General features: G+C 42.0%; 1 protein-coding gene across 1 annotated transcript in view; it reads right to left on the reverse strand.

The window, feature by feature from the left end:
• Nucleotides 1-10,053: 10,053 nt before the first annotated feature.
• Nucleotides 10,054-13,444, reverse strand: part of LOC117879026 (rho guanine nucleotide exchange factor 28-like) — a 70,901-nt gene continuing 67,510 nt past the window's right edge. The window contains exons 6-7 of the mRNA XM_034773882.1: nucleotides 12,611-12,663; nucleotides 10,054-10,076 (exon numbers count right to left, since the gene is read on the reverse strand). Coding sequence (XP_034629773.1) covers nucleotides 12,655-12,663 — 9 coding nt within the window. The 3' untranslated portion in view covers nucleotides 10,054-10,076; nucleotides 12,611-12,654. The remainder of the gene's footprint in view (nucleotides 10,077-12,610; nucleotides 12,664-13,444) is intronic.

Raw genomic sequence — 13,444 nt, forward strand, 5'->3', positions numbered from 1 at the left:
ACACCCTGATCAGGGAGGAGTAGAAAAGCAGGAGGATTCTCTCCCCTCTGGTTTACAATCACTACGAGAAGACTTTTAAATGGACTGCATGTCTGAAACCCATCTCCCTGACTGACAGCATAGCCAAGAAGAGAGAGAAATCCACTGAGTCAAATATCACTTCCCCACAAATGGCAAACGTGGCATGGAAGATGGAGCAGACACTTCAACAGGGAATGACCCAACCAACACTGCTGAAGATGGGGCCCACATCATAATCTCTGATTATGCATGACAGGAGCTTCCCAAGCCACAGCTCTCTGCACCGCACGCTCCACACAAAGATTGGCATATTGTTTCATTCTGAAAAAACAGAGACAGCTGCAATTCTCCCCATCTTCACCTTGTCCAGGAGGCAGTAGAGCCTGCAGTTACCCGCATCTATACTGCAGCCTCAGAGGGAAATTAGAGGTGAGAGGACTGGATATGGCATAGGGAGTTATGGTGCACAAGTGGTGAGGTCCTCATCTACATGTGCTCTTCAGAGAGCTCTGCAATCTCTAGGTGTGCATGGCTTTCCCCAACCTGATGCTATTTGGTTTTGCACAGTAGGCCAAATGCTCCTGATTAGCAACTATGCCTGGATAATGCCCGCAAATGATAATTTAATTTACTGCAGGTAAGTTATGTTTTAACAATAATTTCAAAATTCCACAAGTGTTATTTGACAAAATGCTATCAGCCAGAGCCACCCACTAAATCTACCTCTAATCTACTGCTACTCCCAGCTGCTTAGAACAAAGGCATTTATTATTCTGTATGCTGCGGGACAGGAGAATTACCACAGTAGAACTACCAGTTTTCCTCACAATTATTCATCACATTTTTACCACTTGCTCTGCTCCTGGCAATACCTGTGTTCTTCTGACGGACATTTACATTAAAGCAGTTTTTGTTTTTACAGACCTACTAGAAAAATACCACAAAACCTGGAGTTTAAAAAAAAAAAAAAAGTACTCATGGTTTCAGCCTATAGATTTATAATTGAGTCCATCATCTGAGTAAATTGGTGTGAATGTGGTCCCTTCTTCACACTGCTTTCCACTCTTTTTCTCCTTATCATTGAGAACAGGTGTATTTAATATGCTGGGGAACAAAGAGGTCAATAAAATATATACTTGCATTGGTAGAAGATTACTTACCATATGTATGAATTTGATACATAGTCCAAAAGACAAAGTAAACATTACAGATTTATTAATAGATTTTAAGGCCAGAAGAGAGACCACTAGATCATCTAACCAAACCATTTGTATAACACACGCCATAAAACTCATGTATAACCAACTGCTGCCCTCTCTACCACAATACTTAATGTGCTATTCTTCTAAATAATGTCAAGATTTTCTTTTAATTATGATGTATAATTAATGATTTCAGTCTAGAGAACCCTCTCTTTTGGCTGATTTATCTCCTGTTTTGTCTAGAGGTGGGTGGATATTGAATAACTGATCTGCTTGAGCACCTATGTGTACAGTCACTGCCCACAGGCAGCCTGTAAGCTGAACTCCATGGTGGAGTATCCAGAAAGGTGAGCTGGGTCTTCAACAACTGATGATGTTACCCAGAATACAACAGACTGGGACTGCACCAAGTACTATCTCATCAGCATTCAGAACCAGCACCTCTGTCACTGCATGACAGAAAAACAAAAATGCCCACTTAAGGGCTGGTCTACACTACAAAGTGAGGTCAGCTTAACTGCATCGCTCAGGGCTGTGAAAAATGTCATGCCCTGTGCAACGTAGTTAAGCCAACCTAAGCCCCAGTGTAGACACTGCCAGGTCAACTGAAGAATTCTTCCATCAACCTAGCTACCGCCTCTCAGAGAGGTGGATTTACCACAGCGACAGAAGACCCCCTTCCATTACTATAGTAAGTGTTCACACTAGAGTGCTGCAACTGTGCCACTGTAGCATTTCTAGTGTAAACATAACCTAAGAAAAATGAAAGACAGTGCAGTGAAAAGAAAAGCAATAAGGAACCTCCTGAGTATCCTATGGACTGTCTGATACAAACACACATACCCCTCTTTTCAAAAACCAACATTTGTAAAGAGCTGCATTCGATAGTCTTGTTTCTCTCACAAAATGTAAGAGCAGTTTAACCTTAGCAAGAACTGAAATTAACAATAGCTTTTCATAAGTGTATGGCAGTGCTCCAAAATTGTAGATGACTATCTATGTGATTAGGATGAAGAAAAGCAGTGCTGCAGTCAACTGACCACCATATACAATGAGGGGCAGATCCTCAGCTGGTGTGACTTGTCATAGCTCCAAAGAAATCATGATAAATCACACCAGCTCAGGATCTGCCCCTCAATTTACTGCAACAATTTTGTGAGCTCACAGCTCTTCTTGGCTCCAGAGCCTTTAGTTTGTAAGACAGCTGTGACAGGAGCCTAGGACTAGTCTTTACTTTCTGGCCCTGTTTACCTCACATTGGTCAAGGCAACAACACATTAATACCTCTCAGGTGACAGGGGTCGGGATCCACTGACTCCTGTGGCTACTGTTAAAACAAATCCAACAAAATATATACACTGATATAATTTGCCTAAATACCCTTCTTGTTTAGGGTCAATTCACATCAAACCCATAGTAGGATATAATAATAATATAAGGAGTTATACCTATCTCATAGAGCTGGAAGGGACCTTGAAGGTTAACAAGTCTGGTCCCCTGCCTTCACTAGCAGGACCAAGTATTGTCCCTGACATTCCCTCCCCCGATCCCTAAATGATCCACTCAAGGATTGAACTCAGAACCCTGGGTTTAGCAGGCTAATGCTCAAACCACTGGGCTATCCCTCCCCCCATATACTTAGTTGAGGTTCATTGTAAGCTATGGACAGAAAGCTATTAGCGGTTTGTCCCTGATTCTGACAAAAAAAGGTCCCTTGATCTTGCAAAAGCTTGAGTATAAAGGGCTACGGTCAATTATAAAAATGAAAACAAAACAAAGCAAAGCAAAAAAGCCTCCTTCCAACTCCTGCAGAGAAGGCCTATGCAAGGCCCCAAAATCTCCAACAACATTTAGAGCTTGCACAGCTTTGCATGAAAGCTAAATGGAGCTTTAATTGGCTCTGGTCCTTACAGAAGTTTAGCTAATGGGCTTGCAATAGAAAGCAAGTCTATGCTTACATTGACAACCTGCAGCACTGTAAATAAGATTACTGCATAACAATTTCATTAGGATTTTTTGTGTTTTATCGGGAGATTTCAAGGGCAAATATGTCAGAAAAAAGAAAGACGAGGTATGTCTCCACATATGGAATTCCAAGATTCTAACTCTGTTCCATAAACATTATTTCTGGAATATAATTCATACTTTGATGGCTAATTTCACATTTTATGGATCCCAAGTTGTTTATTTACATTAGTGTGAAATGGAGACCAATAAGGCAGAAGACAGGCAAAGAAGCTGATTTAAACGTCAGAACAACAGGATCTTCCTTTCTGAAGAATTATTTCATCAAGCGAATTTTGGGGAGGATTTTAGACAGGGGAGGAAGACATGTTCTGGGAGGCCAGATAGCATGGGTTTGCAACTCATTCATTCTGGAAGGGGTTGCAAGTGCTTTGGAGGATAGGATTAAAATTCAAAATGATCTGGACAAACTGGAGAAATGGTCTGAAGCAAATCGGATGAATTTCAATAAGGACAAATGCAAAGTACTTCATTTAGGAAGGAACAATCAGTTGCACACATACAAAATGGGAAATGACTGCTAAGGAAGGAGTACTGTGGAAAGGGATCTGGGGGTCATAGTGGACCATAAGCTAAATATGAATCAACCGTGTAACGTTGCAAAAAAAGTGAACATCATTCTGGGATGTATTAGGAGGAGTGTTGGTAAGCAAGACACAAGAAGTAATTCTTCCACTCTACTCCGCACTGATTAGGCCTCAACTGGAGTATTGTGTCCAGTTCTGGGCACCACATTTCAGGAAAAATGTGGACAAATTGGAGAAAGTCCAGAGAAGAGCAACAAAAATGATTAAAGATCTAGAAAACATGACCTATGAGGGAATATTGAAAAAATTGAGTTTGTTTAGTCTGAAAAAGAGAAGATTGAGAGGGGACATGATAACAGTTTTCAAGTATAAAAAAGGTTATTATAAGGAGGAGTGAGAAAAATTGTTTCTTCTTAACCTCTGAGGATAGGACAAGAAGCAATGGGCTTCAATTGCAGCAAGAGAGGGTTAGGTTGGACATTAGGAAAAACTTCCTGCCAGGGTGGTTAAGCACTGGAATAAATTGCCTAGGGAGGTTGTGGAATCTCCATCATTGGAGAGTTTTAAGAGCAAGTTAGACAAACAAAATCCCTATCAGGGATGGTCTAGATCATCTAGAACTGGGTCGGAGAATGGAAGGCACTGGGTCGCAGTGGCTCTGGTCAGCACTACCAACCTGTCCATTAAAAGTCCCGTCAGTGGTGCTGCCTGGCTAAGGTAAGGGGCTGTGCCCAGGAAGCAGCCAGCAGCAGGTCCAACTCCTAGGTGGGGGGGGCCACGGGGCTCCGTGTATTGCCCCCGCCCCGGGCACTGGCCAATGGGAGCTGGGGGGGCAATGGATGCGGGCAAGAGCCACACGGAGCCGCTTGTGCGCCTGCGCCTAGAAGCCGCTGCTGGCCGCTTCTGGACTGCAGTGCGGTCCGCAGTGCCAGGAGTGGCTGGAAGCCTGCCTCTGCACCCCCATTGCGCCACTGACTGGGAGCTGCCCTAGGTAAGCCAATGCCCAAACCCCGCACCCCAACCCCCTTCCTGAGTCCTCCCCAACCCCGGAGCCCTCTCCTGCACCCGAAACCCTTCATCCCAGGCTCCACCCCAGAGCCTGCACCCACAGCCCTGACCCCCTCCTGCACCCCAACCTCCTTCCCCAACCCAGAGCCCCCTCACACACCCTGAACCCCTCATACCCAGCCCCACCCCACAGCCCTCACCCCAACCCTCTCCCACACCCCAAGCCCCTTATCCCCAGCTCCGTTGGGTTGTGGACATCAACAATTTTCTTCAACTGGGTTGCCAGAAAAAAAGTTTGAAAATCACTTGTCTAGATCATACTTAGTCCTGCCATGAGTGCAGGGGACTGGACTAGATGACCTTGCGAGGTCCCTTCCAGTCCTCTCTCTCTCTCTCTTTATATCTATCTAGAGAGGGGGCGGGGGGTTTACTTGCATAATAGTGTCTCAGACAAATCAAGAAAAGAGGGAGAAACTTTGAGAGCCAAGAACAAAAAAGCCTGCATATTTTAATGCTTAATATTATGCTTGGAGATTTTTCCATGAACTTTTAATTAAGCTGTGTTTAGAGGCTCACATTCTTAGGAAGATTTTTGTAATAAAAGAGAGTTTACTTCTCAGGTCTTCTTCAGCACTCTTCACTGTGCAGTAGCACTCACCTTGAGGTTTTGCAAAGATACCAGAAACAACTCTTAAAGAACATTGAGACCCCTGCAAACAAGAGTGATGTGTAATTTCCAGACATTAAAGGACTGCTAGGGCAATAAAATCATGGGTTTCCTCAGTTATGATGTTGCTTTGCAATTTTTAGGCCATCCCTCTTCCATAAAACTGGATAAAGGCAGGCGTTTCTGAGACTCTTCATATTGGAAAGGGACCTTCCTAAAGTGTCAACTCTGCATGAAGCAGAAGTGGGGCAAACAAGGAATGAACAGTGCCAATTAACAAAAATAACACATGTGTCACAAAATTCTCAGTCATCTCAATAGACAATATTTAATAAAATTTTACATATTTTTAAAACATTACTTCCTATGGTCACAAACTCAAAAACAGGCATATTGGACTATAAAAGCCTTAGTTACAAATAGTTTGCCCATCTCTGACAGCACATATGTAATATCTAAAAAAGAGATTTTATCCAGACCAGTAGTAGTAATTACTTTATAGACCTAACACTAATACTAAAGGCTAATACTATTTAAGCACAGGAGAACATCAAGAAAGCAGATCAATTTCTTTCTACAGAAAACATTTTAAATCTTACCAACTCCAGTAAGGAAAGCTAATTAAAACAAACGAAACAGCAACATTGAAACCAGATTTTATACAGATTACATTGTAGTTCTAGTGGTTCATACAGAAGAAAAGATCATTATGTTAAATGCCTTAAGATGATATACGGTTAAACTAGGATTTCTGTGAAAGCCGTGAAAATCAAAGGACAAGAATCCACTAAAAGTTTTGCGCTGCCCTCGTCAGGCATAAATTTGCAAAAATTTGGCTTCACTGTTTTTATCTTTCAAAGTGCAGAATGTGAACTGAAGAATTAATTTTAATTTATTTATTTATGTTTTCATTTTCTTGCTGCCAGTAATGCAAACAGGATTGACTAGAGATGTACAAAGCCCACTGCCAGGACACTTGCACTACAACTATCTGAGCAAGACAAATACTGTATTTTGAAAAGTTGTAACTTCTTCATGCTGCCACGTTTTTAATTGATATTTTGAAAAGAAAGTCCACACTTATGTTTTGAAGTTTAAAAGGTTTAATATTTCTCTGGAAAAACTAGGATTTTTCTATTGGAAAAAGAAGCTTTTACGACTTTAAAGATGGCCTTGTGGACATCCTCCTTCTCAAACTAGTTATGCAAAACAGGAAGGAATTATAAATGTTTAAAAACACATGCCCTGTTAATTCAATTACATGCCAAACAGTAAGAGCATTCAGCTGTCACTTCCCAGACTCCTTCCCAAAAACATAGCGTTGCGGAACTGGAGAAGTACAATGCACTGTGAGGACATGTTTTAACATTAAATTTAAAAACCACATTTCTGCTTTTTCTTTCTTTTTTTGTATCTTTTACTCACTCTCCTTAATTCCCTGTTCGTTTTTCTCTCCCATCCTTTGCAGTTTTTCTCTCTCTCTCTTTCACTGAATAAATAAAGATGTATCTGTAGTGCTTTTGCTTTTGTTTTTAATTACATAGCCCGATCTCTATCGACTCCCAGGAGAGAGAGATGAAGAGACTGTTTGGTATGAAGTCCCCATAATCCAACTTTAAACCTGACCTAATAGTTCCTTTCCCCCATCACCTTACACCTCCCCCACCAATTCTCAAATACAGCAAACACTGCCTCCAAAAATCCTTACGACCCTTTACCCTAGATGTCTCCACAGTTTAAATGGCTTCTTAAATGCCCCCAAAGATGCTCAGTGGGCATTAGGTGGCTGCTACCCCCCGACACAGACACACACACCCTCACTCTGTAGGGAGTGGATCAGAGGACTAAGGGAAAGCTCTTTGCCTCTCTAATCCTGACAGGGGCTGCTGAGAGGCAGGAAGCCAACCCACCCCCTGCTGGACAGAAGCAGAACAGAAAAAGCCTACTGCAGGGTGCAAAGTAAAGACCCACAAGGCACCCATGTGGTCACAGCTCCTTCCCCCAAAAAATGTATAGGAGGGCATGGAGATCTAGCTCCCCTGAAGATTCTGGAGAGGGCATTGTGGACACCCCAAAATACCTTAAAGACAAATACCTGTTGGGAGAAGGGTATTGCTAGAACCTGAGGGGTTTGGTATAAGAGCAGGGTGTTGATCCAAGCAACTAGAAAAGAACTTGAGAGTCTTTTCAAGAGCTGCTATAATTAGTATTAACTTTTGACAGAGGTTTTGGACAGAGGGGCCATGTGGGAGGGGAAAATGGAGCAGAGAAGGGAGAAGCTAATATCCATCAGCTGCTTGATATTCAGAAACATGTAAATGACCAAACAGCACTACATAGTCTCACCATTAAATGTATTCTTTGCTTTGCTCATCCCTACCTCCTATAGACACTCTACCGCTTGCTCTTTTCTAGTCATTCTTCTTTCCTCACACCTCCCCTCAGTATCTCGCTCTATTTTTCTTCTTCCCATTTCTCTCTCCTTATCCCCCACTGCGTCTATCTCCTGCCAAAAACACAGCCATTAATATAACAATGGCAAAAAAACACAACAAAAACCAGTCTAAAGCAGTACAGGACAATAAAATTGTGACATTTGACAGTTATTGTGGTATGGTTCAAGTTAAAACATGCATAGATTTTGACTGTTCAATAAACCCATCAAACCACCTTAATTTAATATACAAAATATTTAAAAAAATACAGTTCCCCTCTTTCCTGCATTATTTCTATGCTATATCTTACCACTTGTTCAATTCTCCTAGCCTGCAACAACACTTCATGGATTAACCCCATCAGATCTCACATAAAATGCAGACTGGGGGTGGAGTCCAGGTCCTATTGAAATTAATAGGAGATGGCCACATCTGGAAATGGGACATTGCAGGTGGCCAGAGCTCAGAGGTGGCATCGAGCAGTCTCACTCTCTCAGCTGTGGGTGGGGGAAGCTCTGAGCTGGTGTTAAGCCCACAGAACTGGCTCCTCAGACAGCTGCCTCTAGGCTCAGTGTAGATCAGTGGTTCTCAACCTATTTACCATCGTGGGCCAAATATGCAGCTCTCTATGTGATATGTGGGCCGCACCCACACAATATATGTTCTACCTCTATGGCTCTGAGGATGTCACATGGGCCGCAGCTGTGTGCTGATTGGGCTGCAAGTGGCCCACAGGCCACCGTTGAGAACCATTGGGTAGATGGTGTGCTGGTGGAGGGACAGAGCATATCAAGGGTGAAAAGGGGTGAGTCAGTTGCAGGGCAGAGCACAGACCTACCAATTACCTGCTGCTGTTCAGACCCTTGAAGACCACACGCAGCTGGTGTAACCAGAGCAGGAACCAGAACAGATGTGGCTTCAAAATTAGTGAGCCATAATCGCTCCCTGATAGCTCATGCCATCCTGTGCTAAGATCCAGTCCAATAACTGGTTTTGCTTAACAAAACAGAATGTGATCATGTGGACACTATCATTTTACATGCATGTACAGTATTATTATTTATGCAGGGCAGGTAGATTTATTCCAGAATATGAATCTGGTCTATGCACAAAGGCACCCAAGTCACATACACACAAACTATTATTTTTGCCAACATACTCTTAATTCCCTTGATAAACTTCTACATTCCTGGGACAGGGAGGCAATATATGGATGCAACATATGCATGCTAAAGTTACTGAACTGACAGCATCTCTCATAATTGTGATTTGCGATACTGATGATTAGAAAATGGATTATTATTAGAGATTATTAGAAATATTGAGCCAGAATGTTATCTCTGGCATCTGTGGATTTACACCAGTGTAGAATCAGACCCATTCCCTCTACTGCCCCACATAAAAAAACAAGGTGGCTCTTATCTCTGTAGCAAGGTCTGTTAAGTTTGCACACTGGTTGTTTGAGTATCGACAATCTGAGTTATCTGTTCCATTTATGCCACTGTACCTTATTGCAAATTGAAACAGCCTGGCTATTTCTGGGTGGAACCCCAGCTCTCATTGGCTGAGCTAATTGACTCTTTGCCCACTTCCTTCTTGTTCTGCTTTGTATTATCAAATGTTTGCACTTTGTTACTGTAGCTTTTCCGAAACTTGGAAATTTTCCTCACTGTTTTGCTTGTATTTGATTGTGTTATTGGCTGCTGGGCTTACCTAGCTATATCTTTAATCTATCTTCGGAAACTATAATGCATCCATCCCCATCGTATCTAGACATTTCTTTACGTGTGTTTCATTTAATCTTCACTCATTTAAGTTAATTGTATCAATTCTTTTCAAGATTTCTATTTCTGCTTACGTTGCTGGAAGGTCCTAGAATATCACAGGTGGATACAAGGACCTAAATACAATAGAAGAGTCTGATAGTTTTCCTTCTGAATAACACAAATTTGGCTGAGTGCGCCTTTTGGTTGTAGCCATGTGGTGCCGCTCATTAAAGTTAGTTGTCCTACTTCTTTTAGAGAAACTGTCTGACACCTGTCTGTCTGCTATATATTTGGATCTATGATAGTATTGTAGCATATAGATCAATCACTTTTGGAAGAGTGAAAACTGCTAACAGTTTCTTACCTATATCCAACAAGACCTGGTCTTCATTTTCACTTGAGGGAACCACAGGATCTCTGAAAGGCTAGAAAAAGGAAATTTGAGCTAGATTTTTAAGATGAATGGTCAAGTTTGAACTTCATTACAAACAGTGCTTGGTGCTACCAGAACTCTCTTAAAATCTTTTCAGCACCATTTGTTCATTTCATTTATTTCAATAAATACAGAAAATAAAGAACTGCCTACCCCAGGCTTTATGAACCTTTAATTCTGTTATGAGCTGGGTGAAACCTTGTTATGGGTTCAGTTAAAAACCTTGTTCTAACTCAGTGATTCTCAAACGTTTGTACTGGTGACCCCTTTCACATAGCAAGCCTCTGAGTGTGACCCCCATTATAAATTAAACACACTTTTTAATATATTTAACACCATTATAAATGCTGGAGGCAAAGCGGGGTTTGGGGTGGAGGCTGACAGCTCGCGACACCCCCCCCCCATGATAACCTAACAACTCCCTGAGGGGTCCCGATCCCCAGTTTGAGAACCCCTGTTCTAACTGATGTGTGAAAATGCCCTTCATTTAAGATAGCTGTAAGAGACAGTTAAGGGACCACACCTAAACCAACGCCTAATAGAATCTGCTCAGAAATGGGCAGGAGGCTCCACTGACTATCATGACCAGGTGCATGCGTGCAAGCCAAGTCAGAACACCCAGAAACTGAGAAGAGACGGAATAGTGAGGGAGGCAGAGGCAAAAAGCAAGAAAGCCAAGCAGTGGCCTGTGAGCAGAGTGTGACCCTGGAAATAGCAAGAGACAGAACTTTTGGGTCCAAGGAGCTTGGGGCTGTAAAATAAGACATTACACTCCTTTCGTTCTTGCTTCCCCCTGCATTCAGAAAAGCAGGACTTTGTACATCCCTTGGAAATAAACAAAACTGCATCAAAGAGAATACCAGACTCCACCAACTGGAACATCCCCTGAACTTTGACTAGCAAGCTGAGGTGAAAAGAGGCAACCATACATTAAAAATACAATTGCCTAAAAGATAAAACTAGCAGCCTCTCCTCCAGACAAAAAATAACCAATGAAAGATAAAAATCAAACCCAGACAATACCCCACCTCCCCACAAGCACTACTGTTCATGGCGACCCTCCCTCCTCAAGAGCTCAGGCTTTATTGTGCCTTGAAGGGTCAACAAATACAGACCGTTTTGGAGTAGAGAGGGATAAAAGTTTAAAACGAGAGGGCTCCAGCTCAAAGATCTCTAATGACCAAAGCTGTGAACTTATCATATAGGGAGAAGCAGTCTCAGGCTATTTACAGCTTTATAGGTCAGAACTAATGCCTCTAACTCTGTCCAGAAATCAACAGGCAGCCAATGCAGATGAGGGGTCACTGGTGTCACATGCTCCCAGCAACACTGGTGGGTTGCTGCATTCTGCCTCAACTTCAGGTTCCAGGTTGATTTAACATGTAGCCGTAGGTAGCTGCAGTAATCTAATCTGAAGGTGACAAAGGCATGGATTATGGTACTATGGTCTGTGTCCACAAAAAATGGTCAGTCTCCTGGCGAGACGTAGAAAATCAACAAGGCCTGCTACACAGAATCATCATAGAACTGGAAGGGACCTCGAGAGGTCATCTAGTCCAGTCTCCCGCACTCAAAGAAGGACTAAGTATTATAATCATTTATACCCAGCGGTAGCTCCAACACCACCCCCAGATTGCAAATTCTATTGACAGACAACAGGCACAGGCCCTAATGAAAGGGGAAGTTGCTTCTCAACCTACAAATATCACTTCAACCTTGTACATTCTGAGCCTCAGCCAGCTAGCGCTCGTCCACACCCAAATCTCAATTTTGTAAACTAGAAAAAGTAAAACTGAGACAAGGATGTCTAAGGGCACAACCTGAACATACATATAAAGCATGATATAAAACAGACATCAAATACAGCTGACTAATCAAAATGGGATTACATGCAAGCATCATAGCTTCTCTTTCTGCTAACAAGTGTAAAACATCCTATTTTATGTTAGATTAATGTAAAAAATAATCCCAAGCAGGATCAATATTTTTTATGCCAAAATTTCTCATTGGCAGTCTCTAACAGGCTCTGTGTATGATCCTGCAAATATTGCTAATGAGAGTTTCCCCATGTTATCTCCCAGGATCAAGATAACCTAAAATATAACCTCACCTTCCTGGACTTCCACTGCCCTCCTCAGCTCCACTCCTCGTGAACAATGGAACTCTCTATCTCAAGGAGGAAGCTGGTGCAGGTAGGAGATGGGGCTTCACCTCAGCTGGTCCCAAGCTGTAGAACACACTCCCATAGGAATGACCACAATCATCATGACTTTCCAATTCAGATGTAAGCCTCATTTCTTTGACCTTGCTTTCTAGCCCACCAACACATGACAGATTCATTGAAGTAAATAATAAACATACATACACATAACTTTTCCCTGGGGCAGGAATGGAAAGGAAATGTCACTTGGCAGGCATTAGTCACCTTATTTATTTTTTTAACTATGGAAGATGCTCAGATACCACAACATAAGGTGCAGTAGGAGAACTTAGAGGCTAGTTATTCATACAAGGATAAAGCTGTACCTTCACATCTTCACTTCCAGATGCTGGTTCATCAGATGCCAAGTTCATGGGATCTGTAAAAGCGAGATTTCTTATCAACTTCTAGTGATAAACAATGGAAGTTTACTCTTTTTTCAACTAGAAGAGGAAAAAAATAATGAACAAGCAAGCAAGCAACACAGAACAATGTACTTTTGTAGCATACACATCCCCCCAAACTAGCATATCAGTGGGCAGAATACTAGATGGTTGTACAACAAGCTGTTATGTTATTATGGACCAATTGTAAACAGGATCTTGAGCTTAAAGGGACAGGCAGTGAAAATACATGTTGATTCATAAACGAGGCTGCTGATTTGTCCTCACAATAGCACAAATCAGAAGCTGTGCCTTAAACTATGGGAGATCCCAACTGCTGTGCACCGTCCTAAAGACATGTCATGCATTTTAAAAATTAGCCCCTGCATTTTCAAGAAAAAGTGATAAAAAACTTCATTTCTGTCGCTCTCTTTTATATGGTTTCTTCTCCAGGCAATTGGAAAGGACACAGCGAACACAAAAACATGTTCAAACTCTGCAGGATCTACCCAAGCACAGACATTTATGAAATAGCAAACAGAGCAGGAGTAATCTGCATGTAAATGAGCACAACAAGCATCTGCAGGGCTTCCTAGAACTGTTAGCTACTGTCACATTTGTTGGTTAACATAAAATAAACCCTCCCATTTTCACAATTTTTCCTTATATTTAGTTTTATTTCTTGTATATTGAGGCTTGTAAATCAAGATTCAGGTCTGCCCTCAGATACTGACTCAGCCTATATCTTAATAGACTTTAAGGTCAGAAGGGACCATC

The sequence above is a fragment of the Trachemys scripta genome, chromosome 6 (genome assembly GCF_013100865.1).
Source record: "Trachemys scripta elegans isolate TJP31775 chromosome 6, CAS_Tse_1.0, whole genome shotgun sequence".
In the NCBI taxonomy this organism is placed as follows: domain Eukaryota; kingdom Metazoa; phylum Chordata; order Testudines; family Emydidae; genus Trachemys; species Trachemys scripta.